Source organism: Acanthochromis polyacanthus, chromosome 23 (genome assembly GCF_021347895.1).
Source record: "Acanthochromis polyacanthus isolate Apoly-LR-REF ecotype Palm Island chromosome 23, KAUST_Apoly_ChrSc, whole genome shotgun sequence".
NCBI lineage: Eukaryota > Metazoa > Chordata > Actinopteri > Pomacentridae > Acanthochromis > Acanthochromis polyacanthus.
The window spans coordinates 18,527,543-18,548,829 of NC_067135.1; the positions used below are offsets into that span (position 1 = coordinate 18,527,543).

Here is a 21,287-nt window from a genome sequence, read left to right on the forward strand (position 1 = left end):
GTTTGTAATCACACTGAAATTGTGTGAAAGAGGTGCTGTTAAATGAAACCCTAAAAAATGGCTACTCCTCAGACCGGTGGATCAGAAGGGATGGGCTATTTCCTTAGCCACCACGGTCACCAGATATCACTCCCTTGGACTTCTTTCTATGGGGTTATGTTTTTTTTTGTCTTGTTTTTCATTATTTTTATTGCAGTTTTTACATTTTAATACAGAACGTCTTTAACAAACAACAATAATAATAATAAATAAAATAAATAACTAAAGATAAAAAATTAATTAAAAATTAAAAAATAAATAAATAAATAAAAAATTTAAAAAAAAATTACAGCACAGCTCTGACTTACGGGAATAATGAATACAAAATTTATAAGTCGGTGGATTCCACATTATGAAAATTATTTCAGTTGTACAGAATTCCTTTAAGAAGGGTGGAGGAAAGGTCATTTCCAATGTACTATGGGGTTATGTTAAAGATATCGTGTATTGAACAAAGATACGAGACATTACTGACTTGAAGCAAAAGATTTCTGGTGCCATTGCCGCCATCGATGAGGCTAAGCTACAGCAAACACGGCAAGAAATCCAGCCTTGATGTGCTTCATGCGGTGTAATAAATGAGATAGGAAAAAAAACTTTGACAACCACTGATTACAATAAAACAAACCTGGTTAAGATATCTTATCAACTGCCTTTGTGATCACTTCTTAAAACTGTAAAGATACTTCATGGACATCTTGTATAATATTAAAACATTGACAGGGAACATTTACTGCATTATACATCGATGTTTTTGGATTGCATTATTGGGCATGCTGCAGGTGTTTAATGTCTTCATACACTATTAGGTAGTTTAACAAACGATAATGCGTCATTCTCTGTAAGATTGTAGCTTTGCTGTCTGGTGAGAATCACAAATCACTAAAAAGAAAAAAAAGAAAAACAAAAGCTCAGTAGTTTGATTTTCAGCTTTGTTTTTAAAAAAAATGCCTGAGGATGTAATTTGCTTTAAAATGACTTTGTGCAACACAAAATTTTAACATAGCGTGATAAAATGAACTACTCTACATAAAATCAGATTTTCGTGTTCGGTTCGTTTTTTTTTTTTTTACATCATCCCATGAGGACACAAATTCCTTCAGAACTGCTTTGGCAAACGTTCACGTGTATTTCCTACTTAAAAACTACGGGAAATGTAAGAATAATATGAAAAGCCATTTGTTTGACATCATAGCATTTATTACAGATTCTCTTTTTCTGTGTTAATACAAAATACTGAACAATGTCATGTGTCCCCTCTCAGTGAAGCACACAAACTCCCTTTTTTTTTCTGAAAATGAAGACAAACCTCCCCCAATGTTACGAGGAACCAAAAATACAAGAAAAACTACCTTACAGTTATCATTACTATAGTATGATTTTCTATACATTTAAAAAACATAATTTGTAATGCTTTTAAATTCTGTATTTATTCTTCATTTTTAAGTACACTTACAAACAAAATTATGAAGTGTGCGCACATGCACACAAACACACACACCGTGTTTTTGGTGTCAAAGTGTACTTGCATATGTATGAACTCTTTCTTTTTAAAAACATTTTACAGCAATCCAACTCACTGGCGTTGCGGCAAAATGGCAAAATATTATTTGAACACAGTGAAAAAGGGTCACTTCATTAATCAATATTGAATAAAATTGGAGCAATGTCAGATTTTCTTAGTCATGAAAAAACATTTGTGCAGATCTGGAGCCACTTCCCCCCCACTTGATTCCTCAAAGTTACTGATGTTTGCTCAAATAAACAGCTCCAGCAGGTAAATGGACTCGTGTGTGTGTGATGTGTGCAGTACAAGTGAGAGCACGCTGCTCATTTCTAAGGCGAAGAGAAAAACTGTTCAGGACTCATAGTAACACCGTCAGATTTTTCCATTAAGTCACGATTAGGAAAAACAATCTGCGAACTATTAAAAAAATGACAGTGTGACAATCATTTTGAAGCACGATGCACTGCACAGTGTCCCTGGTGTGTGGAGTTGGAAGAGCAGAGAAGCAGTCATACACACAAGCACACTAGAAACTTCATTTCATTACATTAAGACACTAAATCAGAGGAAAAAAACAACCAAAAAACCCTTAATAATGTCTGAAAGGCCACTAGTTGACATTATATTGACAATAATTTTAATTATAATTATATATAAATGTATATATTAACCAGATTTTACCCTCCCCCTTTTTTTTTTTTGTAAAGTGATCACCAAAGCAGACTATGCTGTGGATGCAGAACAGAAACCTCTTCTGACAATAGACTTGGAAGCACTGCTCATTTCATCTCCTCCACCCTGTCAAAGCCCAGATGTTTTTTTATTCCAGTTCTCTCAGATATGTAACAGAAAAAAAGGGGTAGATGCTAAGAGTGGTGGAGACGGGGACCGATATGGAAGGAGGGAGGGAAAATCCTGCTCTCCCTCTTGATCTGACAGCAGTGACCGTCCTGGAGATCTCTTAGAACAGAGAGCCACTGGAAGGGGGAGCAGCCGTACGAGTAGTCGGGAACTTTTAAGACGGCTCGATGGTCAGTTTCATCGGGGCACTTCGTAGTCAATGCTAAGGTCAAAATATGTCCGGGCAGCCCTCCCAGCTGCCACGCTCCTTCTCCTCCCAGTAGCCTCCCTTGTAGATGTGAACCTGCTCACCTGTGATCTGGTCCACACAGCGGTCGAACCAAAGTGCCTGGTAGTTGTCATGAAGTGCACCTGAAAGAGAGAAGCATTGTGGGGAAAAAAATCTCGACAGAAAAACAGGAGCTGAAGCATACGGAAGTGACAGGAAAAGAGATGAAAATAGGGATACTTGCTTTTTAAGGAGGGATCAGTATGAGAGTCGTCATCGACAGCTTTTGGAAGAGAAAAGGGGCGATTTTTTTACCCCTAATTTCCAAGATTTTTCCCATACAAGGCAGAGAGGAATGCAAAAGAAGCGACGCGTTCCCACATTTGACTCTCACCTTCTTCTGACTGGCTGGAGGTGCGCTGGCTGGCAGCTTCCCTCTCTCTCTCGCGCCGGGCGCTGCGCTGCTTCTCCTCCAGCCGTTGCTTCTCCGAGTTGGCCTCGTCCCAGCGGCCGTCCTCCATCAGACGCTGGTCGGGTCGGCGTCGGCTGTCGGTGGGCGCCACGCCCTCCTCAGGCTCGTTCAGGGTCAGAGCCAGGGAGGTGAAGTAGTACATGGTTTCTGCTCCCTCGCTGTGGTCAAACAAGCACAAAGTCATATTGGTCGGTTGCTTTAAATGGTATACTTGTTTCATTTTTACATTTTCTGCAAAGATAAATGAAAAACAAAACACGACTCACGGTAAAGGGTTCCTCCTCCACAGCTCTCTGGCTTTGAGGGTTTGATAGACGGTCTTCTGCTTGCCCTCTGTGCCGTTCTCTCCTCCTCGGCTGCTCTGCATCACCCTGGAGAACTCCATCTTCTCGTCCCACGTGCCTGAGAGCACGTAGTGGGCTTTGCCGTCTTTGTCCATCACCACACCTGTCACCTGAACGCACAAGAGGCAGAGCGTTGACTGAAACAGACGACTAAAGCGAGACTCGTCAAAAGAAAAAAAAATAGTCAAAAGAAGTCTTTTATTGGCCCACTAACGCTAGAAAAAGAAATGTAGAAAATGAAAATACATTACAGAGAGAGGGCAGTACTCCACCAATGCTGCTCAGTCGTATGATTTTTGACGGATGAAATCTTAAATAAAAAATGGCCTTGCGCAGAGCACAGGTGTGTGTTATGCATGTGTACGTTATGTATGGATACCGAATCATGTGATCTAAATATGTAGCAGGCGGTGGGAATTGATGGGACTTGGAAACACCTCGACAATTTAATCAATTGTTCATTGCATCATTTTTAACAGATAAGCAGAGGTCGACTTGTAGTAGGATCGCACTCCTGTGATCATCAGCAGGCCGCTGATGTAGTGTTCATTTGTTGTCATGGTTACAGTGACACCGTGGCGCTATCTCGCAATGATACTGAAATATTTAGCAAATCCGTGGATCCAGACTATAAGCTGCATCACTGCCAAAATCTAATCACTTGGTCCTTGTGTCATTTCTGACCTTCCCTGAAAATTTTATCCAAATCCCTTAGTCTGCTTTTGAGTAATGTTGCTAACAGACAGACAAACTGATGCCGATCGTCACATAACTTCGCTGCGTTCCTTGGCGGAGTAAAAACAGGTACACAATGAAGTTGTAAACTGTGCACAACACCGAGAAGTTATTACACAGCGGGTGTGTTTAGGGATGGGACAAATTAAAACCTGCTGAACCAAATTTTCAGAATGCACCTCTGACAAAGACCTGAACCATCACAGGTTTTGGCAGTTTTCTCACCTTTCTTGCTATGTCTCTGGAGAAGTAGCTGTAAGGAGCAAACTTCAAGTGGCAGCGGTCTCCTGTGGTGTGGTTCACAACGTCTATCTCTCCAGACTGGAATGGAAACAGATTTTATAGTGAAGGAAGTTCAATTTCTACTGAACCCTACCGTCGTCCTGTGGGGCAAATTGACCCCTTTTAAAGTTTTAAAAATGTGGGAAAAATATATATATATATATATATATATATATATATATATATATATATTCACAGTGAAAACTTCCAAATGTTCAAAAAATTTTTTAGGAAATTTTTGAACATTTTTTTGGTGGAAAAAACAAATAAAAAAAATGTTTAAGAACATTCAGAAAAAAAAAATCAACCAAAATCCAGTGAATTTCGCTGTCAAATTTGGGGATTTTTTTATTTAAAAAAATAAAACTTTTGAGGGAAACTTTTCAGGAATTTTCTTCCTGAAGAGTTTGCAAATTTTTATACATTTGGGGAATTTTTTTCTGAATTTTTGGACTTGGTAAGGACAACACGAGGGTTAAGACAGTAGGATGATAACTACATTGTGAAACCTTTGCATGTTGATGCTTAATTACTTTGATTAGCTTAATCTGTCTAAAAATATGTGAGGTGAAATGCAGTGTGGAGTATTCTAAACTGCGTTCTCAAAACATTACTTTTTTTTGTGAAATCTAAAATTTAAACATGAAAAACTGAATGTAAAATATAACTGAGGGCTACCACAATTAGTCTGCATAACTGATGAAGCAAAAATGACTTGATATTAACTGACATCAACGCATGGTGTAATTTACTTCTTTCCAAAAATTCTTAAATTTATTGCAGCTGGTTTTCTTTTCCTGTATTACTAGGTAACTGCATCAGTAGTTTCTGGCTGCATCAGACGCCAAACTGATGAAGTGTAAAAGTTTCCAAGGAGTCAGTGCTTTAAAAGCATTGCAAATGACCCCGAAACACAAAGGAGGCTGTGCACCGCAAAGTCACACAGGTGAAGATCCACTGTGAGAAAACGCACTGAAGAGCTCAAAACACAAAAATAAAATGAGCCTAAATGAATCAATCATTTCCCGTTTGCACGCATCGATCGGCCTCACCTGATCAATCCACAGCTTTCCTACAATAATGTTGTGCACTGTAGTGGTAACCTTCTTCCATGTGTAGTGATTGTTGCTCTTCTCAAAGCTTGCATGAATTGTGCCTGCAAGGAAAGAGGAAATCCAGATATTAATAAATAAATAAAAAGATAATCACTACTTAATACTTTGATCATGCTTAATGTTACATTCCTTTGTTTAGTCACAGGTAAGAACATTCTGAACATTGGTTTGTGCGTTCCCTTTGTGTTCAGTTCCACGGAATAATTCCAATGCCTGTATCACACCCTCAGTCTAAACAATAAAACGATTTCAAAGCATGCTCGGCATGCTTGAATCGGGCCCAGGATCTTTCTTACCTAATGGCATAATTGACAGGTATTTCCCTCTGAACTTGCTGGCAACTGTGATTTCCTGCCTCAGAGTCCAACCACGATCAGATATCGCATGATGCGCCGCTGCAGGAGGGTGATGGCTCACCTGAGAAAAATGAAAAGAGCTCGGTTCAATCAAAGAGCATGGCCCGAGGCATCAAGGTGTGAATGCTGTGGTTTCTCGGCGTCGGGTCTCACAACAGCTGTGACACATATTTTATCAGACACATGAAAAACTGGTTACGCCGCAGCAGCGGGTCAAAATCGTAAATCCAATTATACAACTCATATCCAATAAGATTTTGTTGCTGAATCTCATGCAGCCTTTGTGACTGATTATGAGCACAATCAGATTGTGTGGGTTTACATATAAACATCACAAGCACAGCCTTAAGCCTCTATTCCATGTCTTCCTCCATGAGTAATCCTTTCTGGGCGCACCGCAACCAATTCAAACAACTTCAAAAAAAAATACGGCTTAGTGTGTTTTTAAGTCAAAACTGACCCGTTTTAAGGTTTGAAAATGTGGGGGGGGGGAAAATGATTTTCACAGTGAAATTTTTGGGAAATCTGAACATTTTTTGGTGGAAAAAAAGAAATGTGGAAAAAAATGTTTAAGAACATTCACATAAAAATCAACCAAAATCCAGCGAAATTCGCTGGATTTTGGTTGATTTTTATGTGAATGTTCTTAAAGAAAATTACTGATATGTATGTAATCATTTGAGATATTTTTAGGATTTTTTGGGAAGATTTTTACTATTTTTTAAAAAATATTTACAAGCATTTTCTTGACAAATTTGGAGGATTTTTTTAAAAATAAGACTTTTAAGAAATTATTGGAATTTTCTTCCTGAAGGTTTTGCAAATTGTCACAAATTTGGGGGATTTTTTTGCTGAATTTTTGGATTTTTTTCCAGACAAGGAAACATTTTTTTCGATGCCTGTAAATGAAGACAATAGGTTTTAAAAAAGAAAAAAAAAATCAGATCGCACTATTTTTTCTTGCAATAAACACTGTTCACCACCTGAGGGCTCCACATGCACGCAAAAAACATCTGAAACCACTGCTCTTCTAATCTCTGCTTTTCTATTCCTGCTTTGACTCACAAATTCAAGTTCCCTATAGCAACTGCATGCCCGAAAGCGTCAAATAAAAAATAAAGGAAGCACATTTCTTTCCAAATGCTGAGCTACTGGGATTTATAGAGTCGTCCTTCCTGACACTCATCCCTCGTTCAGTTTCACTTCCTTCTTCAAAGCCCTCGGTATCTTTCTTTCACCTGCTCACACAGCGAGCGGTAGCCGCTCTCTCTCTGGCGATCCAGCTCGTACGTCTCCCCCAGCAGCGGGTTAAAGGGCTTTCCTGTGCGGTGGACAGTGGTAGAGTAAGAGGACACGGAGAAGGCAGCCACGTAGCACATCTGCTCCAGAGAGCTCTGACACTTTGCGGCCTTATCCAGCAGCTCGTGGTACTCGAGGTCCTCTGACAACCGCTGCAGCATGGAAATAGGCTCATTGAAGTTTACCTAGAGAGGAAATTCATTCATAATATTTAGTCTGAATATTTATGTTTGCACAAGATGACATTAACAGTTAGTAAAGAAACATATACCAACTCTAAGGAGTAATTATAAAGCAGGGGTGTCAAACTCATTTTAGCTCAGGCGGTCACATGCAGCCTAATTTGATCTCGAGTGGGCCGGAGCAGTAGCCTAGCCACGCTAGACCCATGTTTCTGAAGGCACAAGGGTCTAGGCACGCTCGACAGGGAGGGAGGCGGGCTCAAAGGTTGTCTATCAAATCACTCTGCAGCAATTGGGTAGGTATACAACCAATCAGCGCAACGAATAGGCTCCTAGAGCGCCGGAAATCAGAGGATGCGGGAGTTCGGTGAAGCCTTATTTATACAGTCAATGGGTGAAGCTCAAGCATATTACAGACATGTTAACAGAAAGATTATTCAGAGTCGGTGCTAATGGAGCTCAACGACTGTTGTCGTTTTTGTTGTCGACCCTGGCAGAGAATTAAATTTGTTGCCGTGGGTTGTCTAGCGCGGCTAGGCTAGTTGTTTCCGGTTGTTTCTGTCAGAATCGTCACACCTCTGTCATCACTTAGTTACGCCCGCCTTCTGACTCTACACTTCATGGTGATTGGTCCAGCCAGTTTTAGGAGAATCCAGCCTCGAGCCTTATGGAGGGTAACGAGACCTACCCTGGCAGAGAATTAAATTCATTGCCGTGGGTCGTCTAGTGTGGCTAGGCTACCGCAGCAGTAAAATCGCAGCAAAAGAAATACATTCTGAAAATGTTCACATTTAAGGAATTCTCTTTTTTTTTTTTGACAAAACATTACAAAGAAACTGAAATTTGTTAAGAAAAATATGTTCAATTTCAACAATATGCCTCAGTTTATCATTTACACATTACAACTTCCAGACCACAGAGTGTTTACAAAGGAACAAAACGTTTAGTCACACATATCTGGAACTGAACGATATGGTATTTACTTAAAAAAAAAAGACAAAAAAAACCAACAAAAACAAGACATTTAAAAAACAGACACATAATGAAAGCGAGAAACAAGTGACAAAAAAATGAGACAAAACAAAAAAAGAGACAAAAAAATAAGACAAAAAAGTTAGAGTAGCAAAAAAAAATGGACACAAATGAGACAAAAATTATAAAAGTGAGAAACAAAATGGCAAAAACGATAATGAATGAAGGAAAACACAAAACAACCAAAATGAGAAGAGAAAAAAAAGTGGCACAAAATGGAAATACAAAACGGCAAAAACGTGAAACTGATGATAAAAGTAGGTGTAAAAAGACAAAACACAACAAAAACATTACAAAAATGAGACACTAAATCACAAAAGAGCAATGTAGTATTTTACTTTACGATCAAAACAACTTGTCATGATCTGGGTATTATTTTAAATTTACAGTTTTACGAATTTACAAACTGCAGTTAATGTCTTCTCTAATTTTTACTCATTTTAAAGTCATCCTGCGGGCCGGACTGGACCTTCTGGTGGGTCGGTTTTGGCGTGGGTGGCACATGTTTGACACCACTGTTATAAAGTTTTCAAAAAGAATTCATAAAGCATGCATTTCTTCCGCTATGATCTTTCTCAGTAACAAGGCCAGCGAGTGACTGCACAAAATAGGATATTGTACATTATCTACCACAATAAAAGCACATATCTAAGTAAAAGACATTGAAAATGATGAATCCTGTCAAAGCCTTCTGACAGGATTGAGACGCAGGCTGGGCCTTCCTGATCTGAACTCAAGTGGGGTTCTGTTGTTGGGCTTCTGTGCCAGTTATGAATTGGCCAGAAGGAACATCTTGTTCACACATAAGGCTCATATGTCTACGTGTTACCTGAGCACCTTAGGCCAAAGGTCCATGATCAGCTTTGTAGACGTGTTATCAGACCTGCAGCAGTACGTCTCAGACACTCAGGTGTAGAGAGGAGCAGTCAACTGACACCACCTGGTGGTGAGTTGGAGCTGATGGCAGGTAAGGCTGCCAGACAGACTTGGTAAACCTGTTTAATCAGCTGCCCCCACAACCCAACCCCAGATAAGTGGATGAAAATGAATGCATGGATGATTTATGGCATTGTAACTTATTTCATATTGCGCGATAAAATTTTAGGTTTCTCTTCACTTTTAGCCATTGCTGTGTTGTTTTCACGGTTTCCAGCTACAAAACTTAAGTCTATTATAGAAGTGGATGTCAGAGAAGGGTCAGATTTCTAAAGCTCCAGAAACAGCAGAGTGGCCTGCTACAAAGCAAAATGAATGGTTTGGAGAGGCATGTTGAGCTTAAGGTCAGGTTTCTCAGTGCCACTGTGGTAGATCACCATGGTAACTTATCCTCAAATCTATAGAGCTGTACGGCACCAATACCACTGAATTAAATTGCACAGTTTCAGTATCACACACTTATATGCGTCACATAGCCATGGGAAATATGTGAAATATGTTTTTATGCTTGGCCCTGATTTTCTGCCAAGACCATTTCATACCATTAGTCAGACAGATAAGAAAACTGATTAGTCATTATGTATTTATCAGAGCAAAGACTCAACGATTAACATTTAGTCCACTTTGATTTGGCTTCATGATGGAACACTGCTACCTAAATGCACTTCTTCAAGATCACATTTAAAATGTATGATGCTAAAGTGCAGCTGCCAGAAAGCTGATGACCTCCATCTTCATGCCCATTATCTCTGACTGGGGCTTTTGGTTTTCTTGCGGATCTAAGCCTGGATATGTCAAACTTGCTTCACAGTGCACACCCCTCTGGGCAGCATCCATTGCAAGATTCGTACGGAAAAAAACAACACACCTTTCCCACCGTTTGAAAAAGCCGTTTTCCAGCGAGCAAACAAAAAGCCAAAGCTGCAGCCCCGCACTGCTAGCTAGCTTCTAATGCAGAGGCCATTAAATTCTGCGAGGAATACTCACAGGCATGGGGATCTTGGAGAGCTCTTTGCCGATGCAGTTCTTCATTATACTCCAAAGGTTGAGGGAGTAATTGGGTTTGTCTGGGATACGTGTCCGTCTCTTCTTCAAGGGCACCAGCTCCAGAGAGGGGGACTCTTGGTTCATTGCAAGAGGCTCCTCATTTAGCTAAAACAAAGAAACCTCTATCAAGAAACAGCACGAACAAAAGCCTCTGGAAATAATGAAGCCGATGCTTGGCTATTCAAGAAAATTCCACCCAGTCTTCTGACAGAGACCAGAATGGCACTTACTGATTGATCGTCAGGGCACATTTCACTGTTGAAGCCGCTGACACTACTGCTTGACCGTCTGGAAGAGAGAAAAGAAATATTCTGTAAATGTGTGGAAGGTTTCTAGCTCAAGAGGTCTGATAAACATACAAGGAAAAGGAAGGTAGTGTGGTTAAACAGACCTTAACCGAATGACTGCACAAGCGAAGCGAAAGAAAAGAAATCTATATGACTGAAGTACGCAACATACAGGTGCTGAATGAATAAACAGACACCTTTTGATGTGTGTTTGGGGTCAATGTCCTCTTAGACATTAGGTCTTTCTGAAGAATATGAGGTAATCCTTACTTCATTTACTTTGTGTAAAGCACCAGCTCCACTAGCAGCGAAACACAGCATGATACTACCACCGCCATGCTTGATGGTAGTTATGGCATTCTTGGAGTTAATGTCCTCCTTGTCTCTCCTCCAAACATATTTTTTATCACTGTGGTAAAATAGCTCAACTTTTGTTTCATCTGACCACAGAAATGTCCTACAGAAGACTTTTTCTGTGTCCATGTGACCAGCAGCAAACTTCAGTCAAGCTCTGAGGAGCTGTTTCTGGATTTAGGGTTTCCTTCTTGCAGCAGTGATGGAAAACACACTGAACTGTGGACACTGACACTGGTGTTTAAACCACTTCTAATTCACTGCAGAGCTCATTTTTGGCGATTCTTCGTTGACTCTAGACCACCCTGACTAACTGTCTCTCAGCTTGCAGTTCTTCCTGATCGTGGCAGTGACACAACTGTGCCATGAACTTTATACTTACAAACACAGTTGCACAGTTGATTTTCAGATCTGAACTGTTTTTGGCATGGCTCCTAGTGACTTCCCTGTGTAAAGTCCATAAAGTCAGCAGCTACAGCTAATTGTAATTATTCACCACCTGATTGGCACAACTGATAATTCAAGGTGCTGGATGCATTTTTTTTGACGCAGCAGATTTAGTCATATTTCCAGAAGACCTATAATAAATCTATGAAAGGACCAAAATGCATGATTGTATTTTGTGACGAAGACACGTGCTACTTGTTACTCCATAATACAAAATGAAGAGCTGTAGGAGTCATTGAAAACTCAAGACTGCTTTGATATACATTATAGTTCAAAAGTTTGGGGTCACAAAGAAATGTCTTATTTTTGAAATAAAAGCTTTTTTTCACTGAAGATAACATTAAATGAAGCAGAAATCCAGTCTGGACATTGTTAATGTGGTAAATGACTATTCTAGCTGGAAAAGGTTGATTTTTAATGGAATATCTCCATAGGGGTACAGAGGAACATTTCCAGCAACCATCACTCCTGTGTTCTAATGCTACATTGTGTTAGCTAACGGTGTTGAAAGGCTCATTGATGATTAGAAAACCTTTGTGCAATTATGCTAGCACATGAATAAAAATATGAGTTTTCTGGGAAAACATGAAATTATCTGGGTGATCCCAAACTTGTGAACAGTACAGCCATGGCCATAAGTTTGGACACAAGTACCATGAGGCTTGTGAATCTTAGAAAATACCACAAAATTGTCACTTACAATACAGTACACAACTCCTGAGAACTATGTTAAGTTTCATATTTAAAAAAACATCAAAAGAGTTTGGTGTCACTTTGTTATTCTTACCAAATCCTGTTGTGAAAGTACTGCATTTTTTTGTTATTTTCTTCTAATATTATGTTTAGGGAACAAAGTTGTTCCAGTTGTTGGAATTTATTGATAATATTATATCCCTTGTTGATTTGTTGACTAATTAAACTGGTGCTGTCAAAAAATATTAGTTATGTTCTGTAATAGACATCAAAACAGACATAGTCAGTCATGCTGTGTCCAAACTTATGGCCATGGCTGTAGTATATATGGTGCATGACTAGTAATCATTTGCATGTGATTAAAGACATGACACTGACTTGTGGAACTGAGGGTCTGCAGGTACAGTGATAAACTCTGGTGCTTCCTCCATGGCATCAAAAAACTCATTATCATCGTCCTCATCGCTGGCTTCACCTTTTCCTGGCCCGGCAACACCTTAACAGAAACAATTGATTAGGCTTTGAAAATGTATTTACCAATTATAATGAAGCCCCCTTCTCACTGAAATTCAGATTTTTGTATTCCAAATGTTTTGTCCTTGAGGTGAGAAAGCTTGAATGGCAGCAACAATTGCCAGCAATACAGCTGCAAAACACCATTTTCTCATTGAATGAATTAATTGTTTGGCTTATAAAAGATAAATTGTGAAAGGAAAACAGCAGAATCTGTTGGAATTGTTGGAATTAGGTAATTTTTAATATTTTTGCTATGAAAACCTTCCATATAACAGAATTGCAGGTTATTTTTGGTTGAACGTGAAGGGTTTTAAGATGGTTCACAGCATTGGGAAGCAATAATCAATCATGACTGTATAGATACTGAAAAATCCAAGACTAGTTCATCCTAAAAGCTTCAGTGAAAAGAAACTGGAGTTCTCTTTTCGGACTTGAAAGACATTCATCTCTCATTCAGGAGGCTTCTTCAGTTTATCCACTGTGCTACTGTACTTTGTGAACTGAAGAAGCCTCTTGGATAAGAGGATAAATGCCTTGAAGAACTACAAAGAAGCTGCTTTTTACTGAAATTCTCAGGATTAGACATTCACTTTCATAAGTGACGTGTCAGATAACTTTACAGCCAGAGTTTTCAGCGTACAAAGGAGGAAGAAAGAAATAGAAATATGCATCCATCAACTTACTTTTATTGTCTGCACTAGCATTAACCTGTGCAGCCCCTCTAAATGCTCGCTCCAAGTGATTGTGCTGTTTGGCCAGTTGTTCTAAAGTCTCCTCCAGCCTCACTCTTTGCTCCCGTTCTGCCTGCAAGGCCTTCTGCCATCGCTTACTGTGAGCCTGAGCCAACGCAAGGAAGTCTCGGCACGCCTGCGGAGCAAAACATCAACACGAGAGCGTCTCAAAAGCAAAGTTCAATGAGTATGAGCAATTTTGACCAGCTAGTGTGGCCTACAAAGTGAACTTGGTCCTCGTGTCATTTCTGACCTTCCCTGAAAATTTGATCCAAATCTGTGCGTCCGTTTTTGAGTTGATTGTCGCACAACTCCTTGACTGAGTATTAAGGCACATACATACAAATACTGAAGAAGAAGGGGACACTTACATTAATCATGGCATTAGAGGTGATGCGGAACAGCGTGGCCCTTTCTGTCACCTGACGAATCTTATCCCCAGCCTCTCCAGTCAGACGTAAACTGTCCAGCTCTGATAAAGATCTGAAATAAACAATTTGGACCATTTTAATCAATATGCCTGCTGTTGAGTTTACTAATATAACTTGTTTTTTTACTGTCCGTTAAAAGCAGTCTCTTCGGCAAAACACCTAAATTTGGCAACTGAATCTCTAAATCATAGTCATATTTTTAGAAATGTTTTAGAATGTTAGTGTGTGCATGTTTGAGTCTTGGATCACTTATTTGCAAATTAAAATAGAAGACTCGTGAGACAGTCCTTAGACTCTTGCCTAAGACGTAAAACACAAACCGAGCAAAAGAATGTTAAAGTCTGACCTCTGGAGGGCAGAGCCATGCTTCGAGATCAGGTCGTTGCACGTGCTGAGATCCTCCACCTTGCTGCCCAGTGTTCTGAGAGCAGACTGGACTTCGGAATTTTGCGACCCTCCGCCTTGTCCAGGCGCCGCCGGTGGGGATGACAGAGAGAAGTCGTCGCCGGAGTCGTCTGTTAACAGGTAATGCAGCTTAGAAATGCTTTCACAGAGCAACATCTGTCACTCAACTGATGAGAACACTGTTTTTCTTTTTTCTTCCGCCTGTTGTCGTCACCTCCCATGTATGTTTTACCTGACTCGGCCTGCATGCGGGCCGCTTTGGCTTTGGCCAGCTCGAGGGCAGTGATCCAGCGCTGACGTTCCACCTCACAGCTGGCCTTCAGGTGATACGTCTGCGCCCCGCCGTTGGAGATGACAAAGTTGCAGGCATCGTCTACAGTGATAGTCGCTGTTGCTAAGTTGATTGTGCCCCGACATGTGTGACCCATCTCTGCCTGGGTCCTAAAAATTAAAATGACTTGAGTTTATATATCAGAAAAAATGTAACCAAACAGAAAAAAGAGCCCTTAATTATAATCGTCATTGGCTTTAAAATGTGAGTGAAACAAAGCTTGAATTTAGAGCTGGCAGCATTTTAGAGACAGATGTAAAGGGAATGTCATAGCAAGATGTCTTGATTCATTGTTATCACAACAGCACAGTAGCTGGATTGTGTTCAGTGACTACAGCATTAATTTTGCTGAATCAGAGAGGCAGGTTTCACTAAAATAAGAATGTAAACTCAATAAATTGAGGCAGATCGACCCAAGCTTTATTTACAATTAGCTGGTTGTAATTTATCTCGAGACATGATCAAGGCTATAGCTTTCCTTTTTGCCATCTGGGTTCTACAAGAAAGCGTACCTATAGTACGACAACAGTCCATTGCTCAGGACGAACCACCTCCGCTGATATCCCTTGATGTAATTAGTCCATTTGAACACCCATCCTTTGTATGTGTCGCCAGCAGGGGTGGGAGTGGGGGTCTTGGGTTCCGACATCACACCCCCCAAAACAAAGATACAAATTTGCGGAACCTTGAAGGGAAGAAAAAAAATTCAAAACCTTAACATTTACATGACAAGACTGAATGTTTTGTGCAAGACTGAAGCAACTGTTTGTCAACACTAAATGAACAGACAACCATTTTGATAAAGTTATTTTAAGAGCAAAAATGGTGCACATTTGGTTGTTCTAGCTTCACAACTGTAAGCATTCACTGTTTTTCAGTAATTATAATCTGAATAGCTTTGGATTTCAGACTGATGGTTGAACAACAGAAAACACCTAAGTTTGCAAATTTAATTTCCTATTTTTCAGACAACCTGTCACAAATATTTTCTAAGAAAATAAACAGCATTTTAACTGTTAATATGTTGTATTACTTTTATATAGCAATATCTCTTAGTCAGCTCCAGACCTACTCTCTTGCTGAACTATCTCAACATTTCAAACTATATTAATATTGGTTGCGAAAGTTGATCTTTGAGTGAGGTATGCTTGGTCAAAGGGTAACGGAGGAATCAAAGCAGATTCACTGCTGACAAAACATAAATAGGGTTTAAACCTGAAGCAGATGCTACTGAAAGAGAGACTGACTAGTAAACATCTTAGTGAAAGTCTGCACATTTGATTTAATGTATGAGATATTATGGATGAACAGTCATTCAAACATGTTAAAAGCAGTCATTCTAATTATCTTCTCGAGAAATGTGACAACTGTCCCGAAACAAAAGAAACAACACCAAAAACAGACGACAACAACATAAGCTTGATGAAGCTCTTAACATACTGTAGAACTTGACACCAGAAGCTAGCCGACATTAGCCACAGTAAAGCTAAGCGGGAGTCTATGTGATAACTTACTGCTAACATGAGCTAATATGAAGAAACACAAACTGACACGTTTGTTTTAAGTTCACCGGGTGGCATGTACGAATTTACAATGCAGTGTGCGCAAAACACGCCGCTAAGCAATCGTTACTTCACTCGCTGGCTTTCAAACTCGGCAATGGCTAACTGTTTACCTTGACGTGTCCAAAATGCGAGATCAGGCAACCAGACTGCCGGTGAAGTCACTGCTAAGTCAGACACCCATACACAGCTGCACCTACCTGAGGAGGCTAACTGGCTAACAGAGCAACACGGGACCGCTAATGATGAAAACAACTAAATCGAAGATGCCGACGACAACAGCAATGTAGAAGTGAAATAAAGTAACACCAGCTTTTATTACTATCCTTCAATAGCTGCGTGTATGACGTCCATTCTACAGCTGCGTACACTGTCAATTATCTAAAGCTAGCTACACCTAACTAGCCTAGCGTTAGCTCGTTGGCTACATCCGGTGCAACAGGATTGTGGTTCGTGTAGAAACAAGCAGCTATTGCTCGCTATATCGTTTTCCCATTGGCTATGTCAAGCCAGCTGCTCCCAACGCTTTATGGGTTTGTTTTCAAAGTAATCGTAAAATATTAGGATCTATATTTGCCACGAAGTATAACAATTCATATTATTAATCTCGACTAAAGGACAGTGACATGTAATAATATATGCTGATGTATCTGTTTGTCTGTTATTGTAACGGTACATTTTCAGATAAGTGTCATTTTTGAACATGCTATTTTCTGTAGTTTAATCTGGAGCAAAGTAAATGAGATCGGTTCAATAAATGTAGCCAATTTGTTGTATCGCTGTCAAAATGCGACTCCGGTGGGACTCGAACCCACAACCTTTGAATATCTTTGTTATTTTTACCTAGAAGTCCAATGCGCTATCCATTGCGCCACGGAGCCACCTGTTGCATACGTGCTCTCTACGGGATATGGAGTTTCTACAAATCATTGACGCTTGGATGTACGAAGGTTGTTGTTGTTGTTGTTTACGTCACCTGCTTCAGAATACGGCTTCACGTTGAAGTATATTTGTTTAGCGCTCTGTTTAACATTGGGTGGCGCTGACGACTCAAACCAGCGCACATTAGCTTCTCTAGACTACCAAGGAGTTTCTAAAAATACTTGCAAGGACACACAATCGAGTCCCGCTCGTTCCAAATTATTTATGACAATTTTGATCAGTAAATATAAATGATAGGAAGTAGTGTAAGATATAAATTTGATTCAGAGCGAAACTAAGGATAGAAAAAATAAAGACTGTGAAAAATATACGGATTATTGTCATCTATTGACATAGCTTGGTTCTGGCATGTGCAGATGTTAAAAGTTATATTGTTGGGTGAAGTAATTATTTAACTGAATAAGAATAATAGGAGGAAAAAATGAAAAAAAATGAAAGCACAGAAACCAGCCCATTTTATTAAAACAACAATCCTAACAACAGCAACAATAAAACAAAAATAACAACATTTGTAGCAGCAGCAACAATAATAGTAGCAGCAATCCTAATAAATAACAACAACAACTTTAATACTAATAATAATAGTATTAATAGCAGCAACAAAAACAGTACTCTTGCTAACTTTCTAAAAACTAAAGTTAAAAAAAATGAATAGAAATCAACATCAGCAGTACCACTTACAGACTTACAATATTTAGTTTTATGTTTGTGTGCTGTAATCCAGCTCTGTGGACCCAGGAGGTAGGTGAAGGTGGATAAAGGTGGGTGAGGTCGTCTCGGATGATGCAGTCAGACAGATGAGGATAGCTGATGGGGCCTGCGGTTGTGCACAGGCCTCAGACAAAGCTGAAAAAAACAGAAAAAGCAGGACAAACAAACCTAACAAGTACTGAACAGCAATAAATACTGACCACAGAAAAAGTCTGACACAATTCAACATACGCTGACAAGGTTGGGCTTGAGGAGGGACACCAGAGTTTCTACAGTCATTTTCAGACTTTTCAAGTCCAGAAGCACCCTGACCAAGATGGAGCAGAGAGAGAAGGTGGAAGTCCTGTTGATTCTGGCAGGTTTCTGGGTGGAGGTGGGCATCAGGGTGGTCACAGTGTACTGAGAGGTAGTAGTGAGATGGGGACTTTACCCAGCATTTTTCTATTCCTTCATGATAATTCTAGCTACAGAAGAATGCTGAATGAAAGTATTTCTGGCCGTGTCTGGCACTGTGGGGTCACAGGTCACATCCATGGCTGTCTTTTGTTGACTTCCTTCACCTTTGCTGCCTCAAGTGTATCTGTGAAGAGAAAGTACTCAGAACTTTGACATTAGTAAATGTAACAATACCACGCTTCATAAATACGCAAAAGTCCTGTATTCAAATAGAAAAAACTACATAAATACTGTAATCCAATGTATTTAAAGTACCCAACGTAAAAGCACTTATAATGCAGCATGGTCCATTTCTGAACCATGTAGCGATATAAATCTGTAGAGTAACTAGTAATAAAAATATGTAAAATAACTGTACCTGAGTGAAAAGTACAGTATTTCCTGCTGAAATGCAGTGGAATAGAAGAATGAAGTAGCATGAAATGTGAATACTTAAAGGCATTATGGAGGATGTTTTTGTTGTTTAATTTGTCTGATTCACATAAAATGAATATAATGACCTTTAGTGGACTTGTATGTATGGTTTCTAAAAGAATTTAAAAAAAAAAAACTGTGGACATGGCAGGACCTGAAAAACATCAGCCAATCAATGCGCTCGGACCGAGGCGTTTGCCTTGCTCCCTTTCCTGTCAATCAAAAATCTTCCGGCTCAGGCCTAGTTACGTAGATTACGTACGCCTTGGACTTACGTGTTTTGTGTATGTGTTGCTTTGGTATAGCTTCGTAGTTAGCTGGCGACTTGTTTTGCTCATCTTTTTTTACATAATGGCAGATAAAGATCCAGGGGGACCCAGCCGTAAAAGAAAGGCTTTTTTTTTTTGAGGTCAGAGAAAATAAAAGACAACTGGATTGCGAGAATGCAAAAACAAAAGTGATTATTGGCGAGTCATTTGGGTGATGGCGTCAGCTCAAGCAACAAATGGACCTAAAGACAGATGCCTTGGTTGCTAAATTCCTTCTGGACAGGTAAAATGTATTATTGTATTATACTGCGGCTGTAGGCAACTTCAAGAGTCCTTCGCAAGTTTCTGGAGGGGGGCGTTTCTTCGTAAATGTTAAGAGGGGGGAGGTTAGAGGAGGGTGAGGAGAGGTTGTATGTGCGCATGTGCATGCTACGTTCAAAGTCATAGGAAATTAAATCTCCTCTAATGCCTTTAAAGTACACGGCAGGTGAGTTCAAAGTCAAATGTAATGGAAAAAAATACGTCCTAACTTGACTGAACCATACGCATATTTGAAACTTATCGTTCATTTCATGGTGTTTCCAGCTCGCAAGCATCATTAATTGAATAATTTTTCACATTTATTAGCAATAAATTTATTTAGCACAAGTATGAACATCGCCACCGAAAGCAAACTATAAACACAAGCGAGCCGGTAACGGAAGCGTTATTATGTACTTGTTAACGTTACTTAGCGACAGCATCAAGTAAATCATTAAAAATATATGTGTGTGTGAGAAATGCACCTGTACTGTCAAAAACTCTAAAAGATAAATTTGCTTTATGCGTTGTTGGTGAGAAGTTCAGCAGTTTAATTTGACATTACCGTGCGACAATCACAGACCATAGCGACAGCTTGAATTTCGTTGAGCCAGCTAACACATGTCTCTGATTCGTCAATTCTTGGTAACAAAGGGGCGGGGCTTCGTAGCAATACGAGAAATGATTGGCCAGATAATTTACCACTTTAACAATGTCTACACTGTATTTCTGATTCATTTAATGTTATCTTCATTGAAAAAAAATGCTTTTCTTTCAAAAATAAGGACATTTCTAAGTGACAAACTATGGAATGGTCGTGTATGAAGGATTATTCTGATGTTTCCATTTCCATTGTAATTTATACTTTTAAGTAAAATGAAGTTACGCTGCAGCTTCACCTCCCTCTCTTCATAACGCAAACTTGCCTTGAAACTTTACACATCTTTCCAGTTAAAAATTGTTAGAGACAAACGATCACACTCACATTCACACCTATGGACATTTTAGAATCACCGATTAACCTCAGAATGTTTTTGGACTGTGGGAGGAAGCCGGAGAACCTGGAGAAAACCCACTCATGCACAAGGAGAACATGGAAACTCCATGCCGAAAGATCCAGGGAAGGCCTAGGGATCTAGCTACAAGGCGAGAGTGCTAACCACTAACCCATTGTGCAGCCCAAGATTTAAAAATTATTTAATTTCATTTAGTTATTACATTTGGACTTGATTTTCTGTTAAAATTTTCAGATTTTTTAAATATCACCTGTCTATTTGTTGTGTTTTTTTGTACAAGTATTTTTCTCTGTTGTTAGTTACAACTTTCTGTCTCTGTTTTGGTGTGGAGAGAGGAGTTTCAAGGGCTCTGGGTGCAAGGACCGTGTGATTTACATATAATTTGCAAAGCAAAAACTTGACTCCTAACCCAACAGCAGGGGTTGAAAATGATTGATAGCCATAAGATACAGAGACTTAAGCTAATTCCTGGAAGTTCTAATTAGGCAATTTAAGGAAAGAAAAAAGATCTTTTGTATTTAGCAGTAAATACATGAATTAATTTGCAATATTTATATAACACAAAAATATGTGGATGTAGCTAATTACAACAATGTTTCTGAATCAGTGAATTTTGCCAAAATGTGAGGATTAGTGTGAACAAACAAAGATATTTTGCTCCCAAGTCCAAAAATCTGCTCTTTAAAGTGGAATATTAGAGCACTTCATATTCAGACAAGAAACAAAAAACATACACTTCTGTAGCTACATGTTTAAACACATATTCCTACAAGCAAATATATTTTGTCTATCTTTTATCTTTTTATTGTGTATTTAGTAACTGCAGTAAAATGATTAATTAAATCTCTAATGAAGTCAGAAAAGGCATGTCAAGTCACCCCCTTTGTATTAAAGTGTTTATTCTGCTTCAACATTTTTGTAAAATGTTTTCAGAAACTAGCGTACAATTTTCACGCATGCGCACAGTGGTGCAGCCGGACTGTGCATACGAGTGGTTGTTACTTTAA

General features: G+C 39.3%; 1 protein-coding gene and 1 non-coding gene across 5 annotated transcripts; both read right to left on the reverse strand.

Annotated features, from left to right (window-relative positions):
• Positions 1 to 1,217: 1,217 nt before the first annotated feature.
• Positions 1,218 to 16,629, reverse strand: LOC110965183 (oxysterol-binding protein 1-like). 4 transcript variants are annotated; one of them, XM_051943694.1, is made up of 17 exons: positions 16,286 to 16,628; positions 15,123 to 15,295; positions 14,512 to 14,720; positions 14,221 to 14,389; positions 13,815 to 13,926; positions 13,396 to 13,579; positions 12,575 to 12,692; positions 10,646 to 10,703; positions 10,356 to 10,520; positions 7,158 to 7,403; positions 5,860 to 5,980; positions 5,501 to 5,604; positions 4,392 to 4,487; positions 3,354 to 3,541; positions 3,010 to 3,245; positions 2,860 to 2,898; positions 1,218 to 2,758 (listed from the first exon to the last, which is right to left on the reverse strand). In XM_051943694.1, the coding sequence occupies exons 2-17, from the start codon at positions 15,257 to 15,259 to the stop codon at positions 2,616 to 2,618; spliced, it is 2,325 nt and encodes a 774-aa protein (XP_051799654.1). In that variant the 5' UTR covers positions 15,260 to 15,295; positions 16,286 to 16,628; the 3' UTR covers positions 1,218 to 2,615. The 4 variants fall into 4 exon arrangements, with proteins under 4 accessions (XP_051799654.1, XP_051799653.1, XP_051799652.1 ...); XM_051943693.1 differs by having other exon boundaries at positions 1,218 to 2,898; positions 16,373 to 16,629; XM_051943692.1 differs by having other exon boundaries at positions 1,218 to 2,898; positions 16,286 to 16,629.
• Positions 16,630 to 16,962: 333 nt separating this feature from the next.
• trnar-ucu (transfer RNA arginine (anticodon UCU)) lies at positions 16,963 to 17,053 on the reverse strand. The gene is given in 2 exon segments: positions 16,963 to 16,998; positions 17,017 to 17,053. It is a non-coding gene; the product is annotated as a tRNA-Arg (tRNA).
• Between the last annotated feature and the right edge of the window lie 4,234 nt (positions 17,054 to 21,287).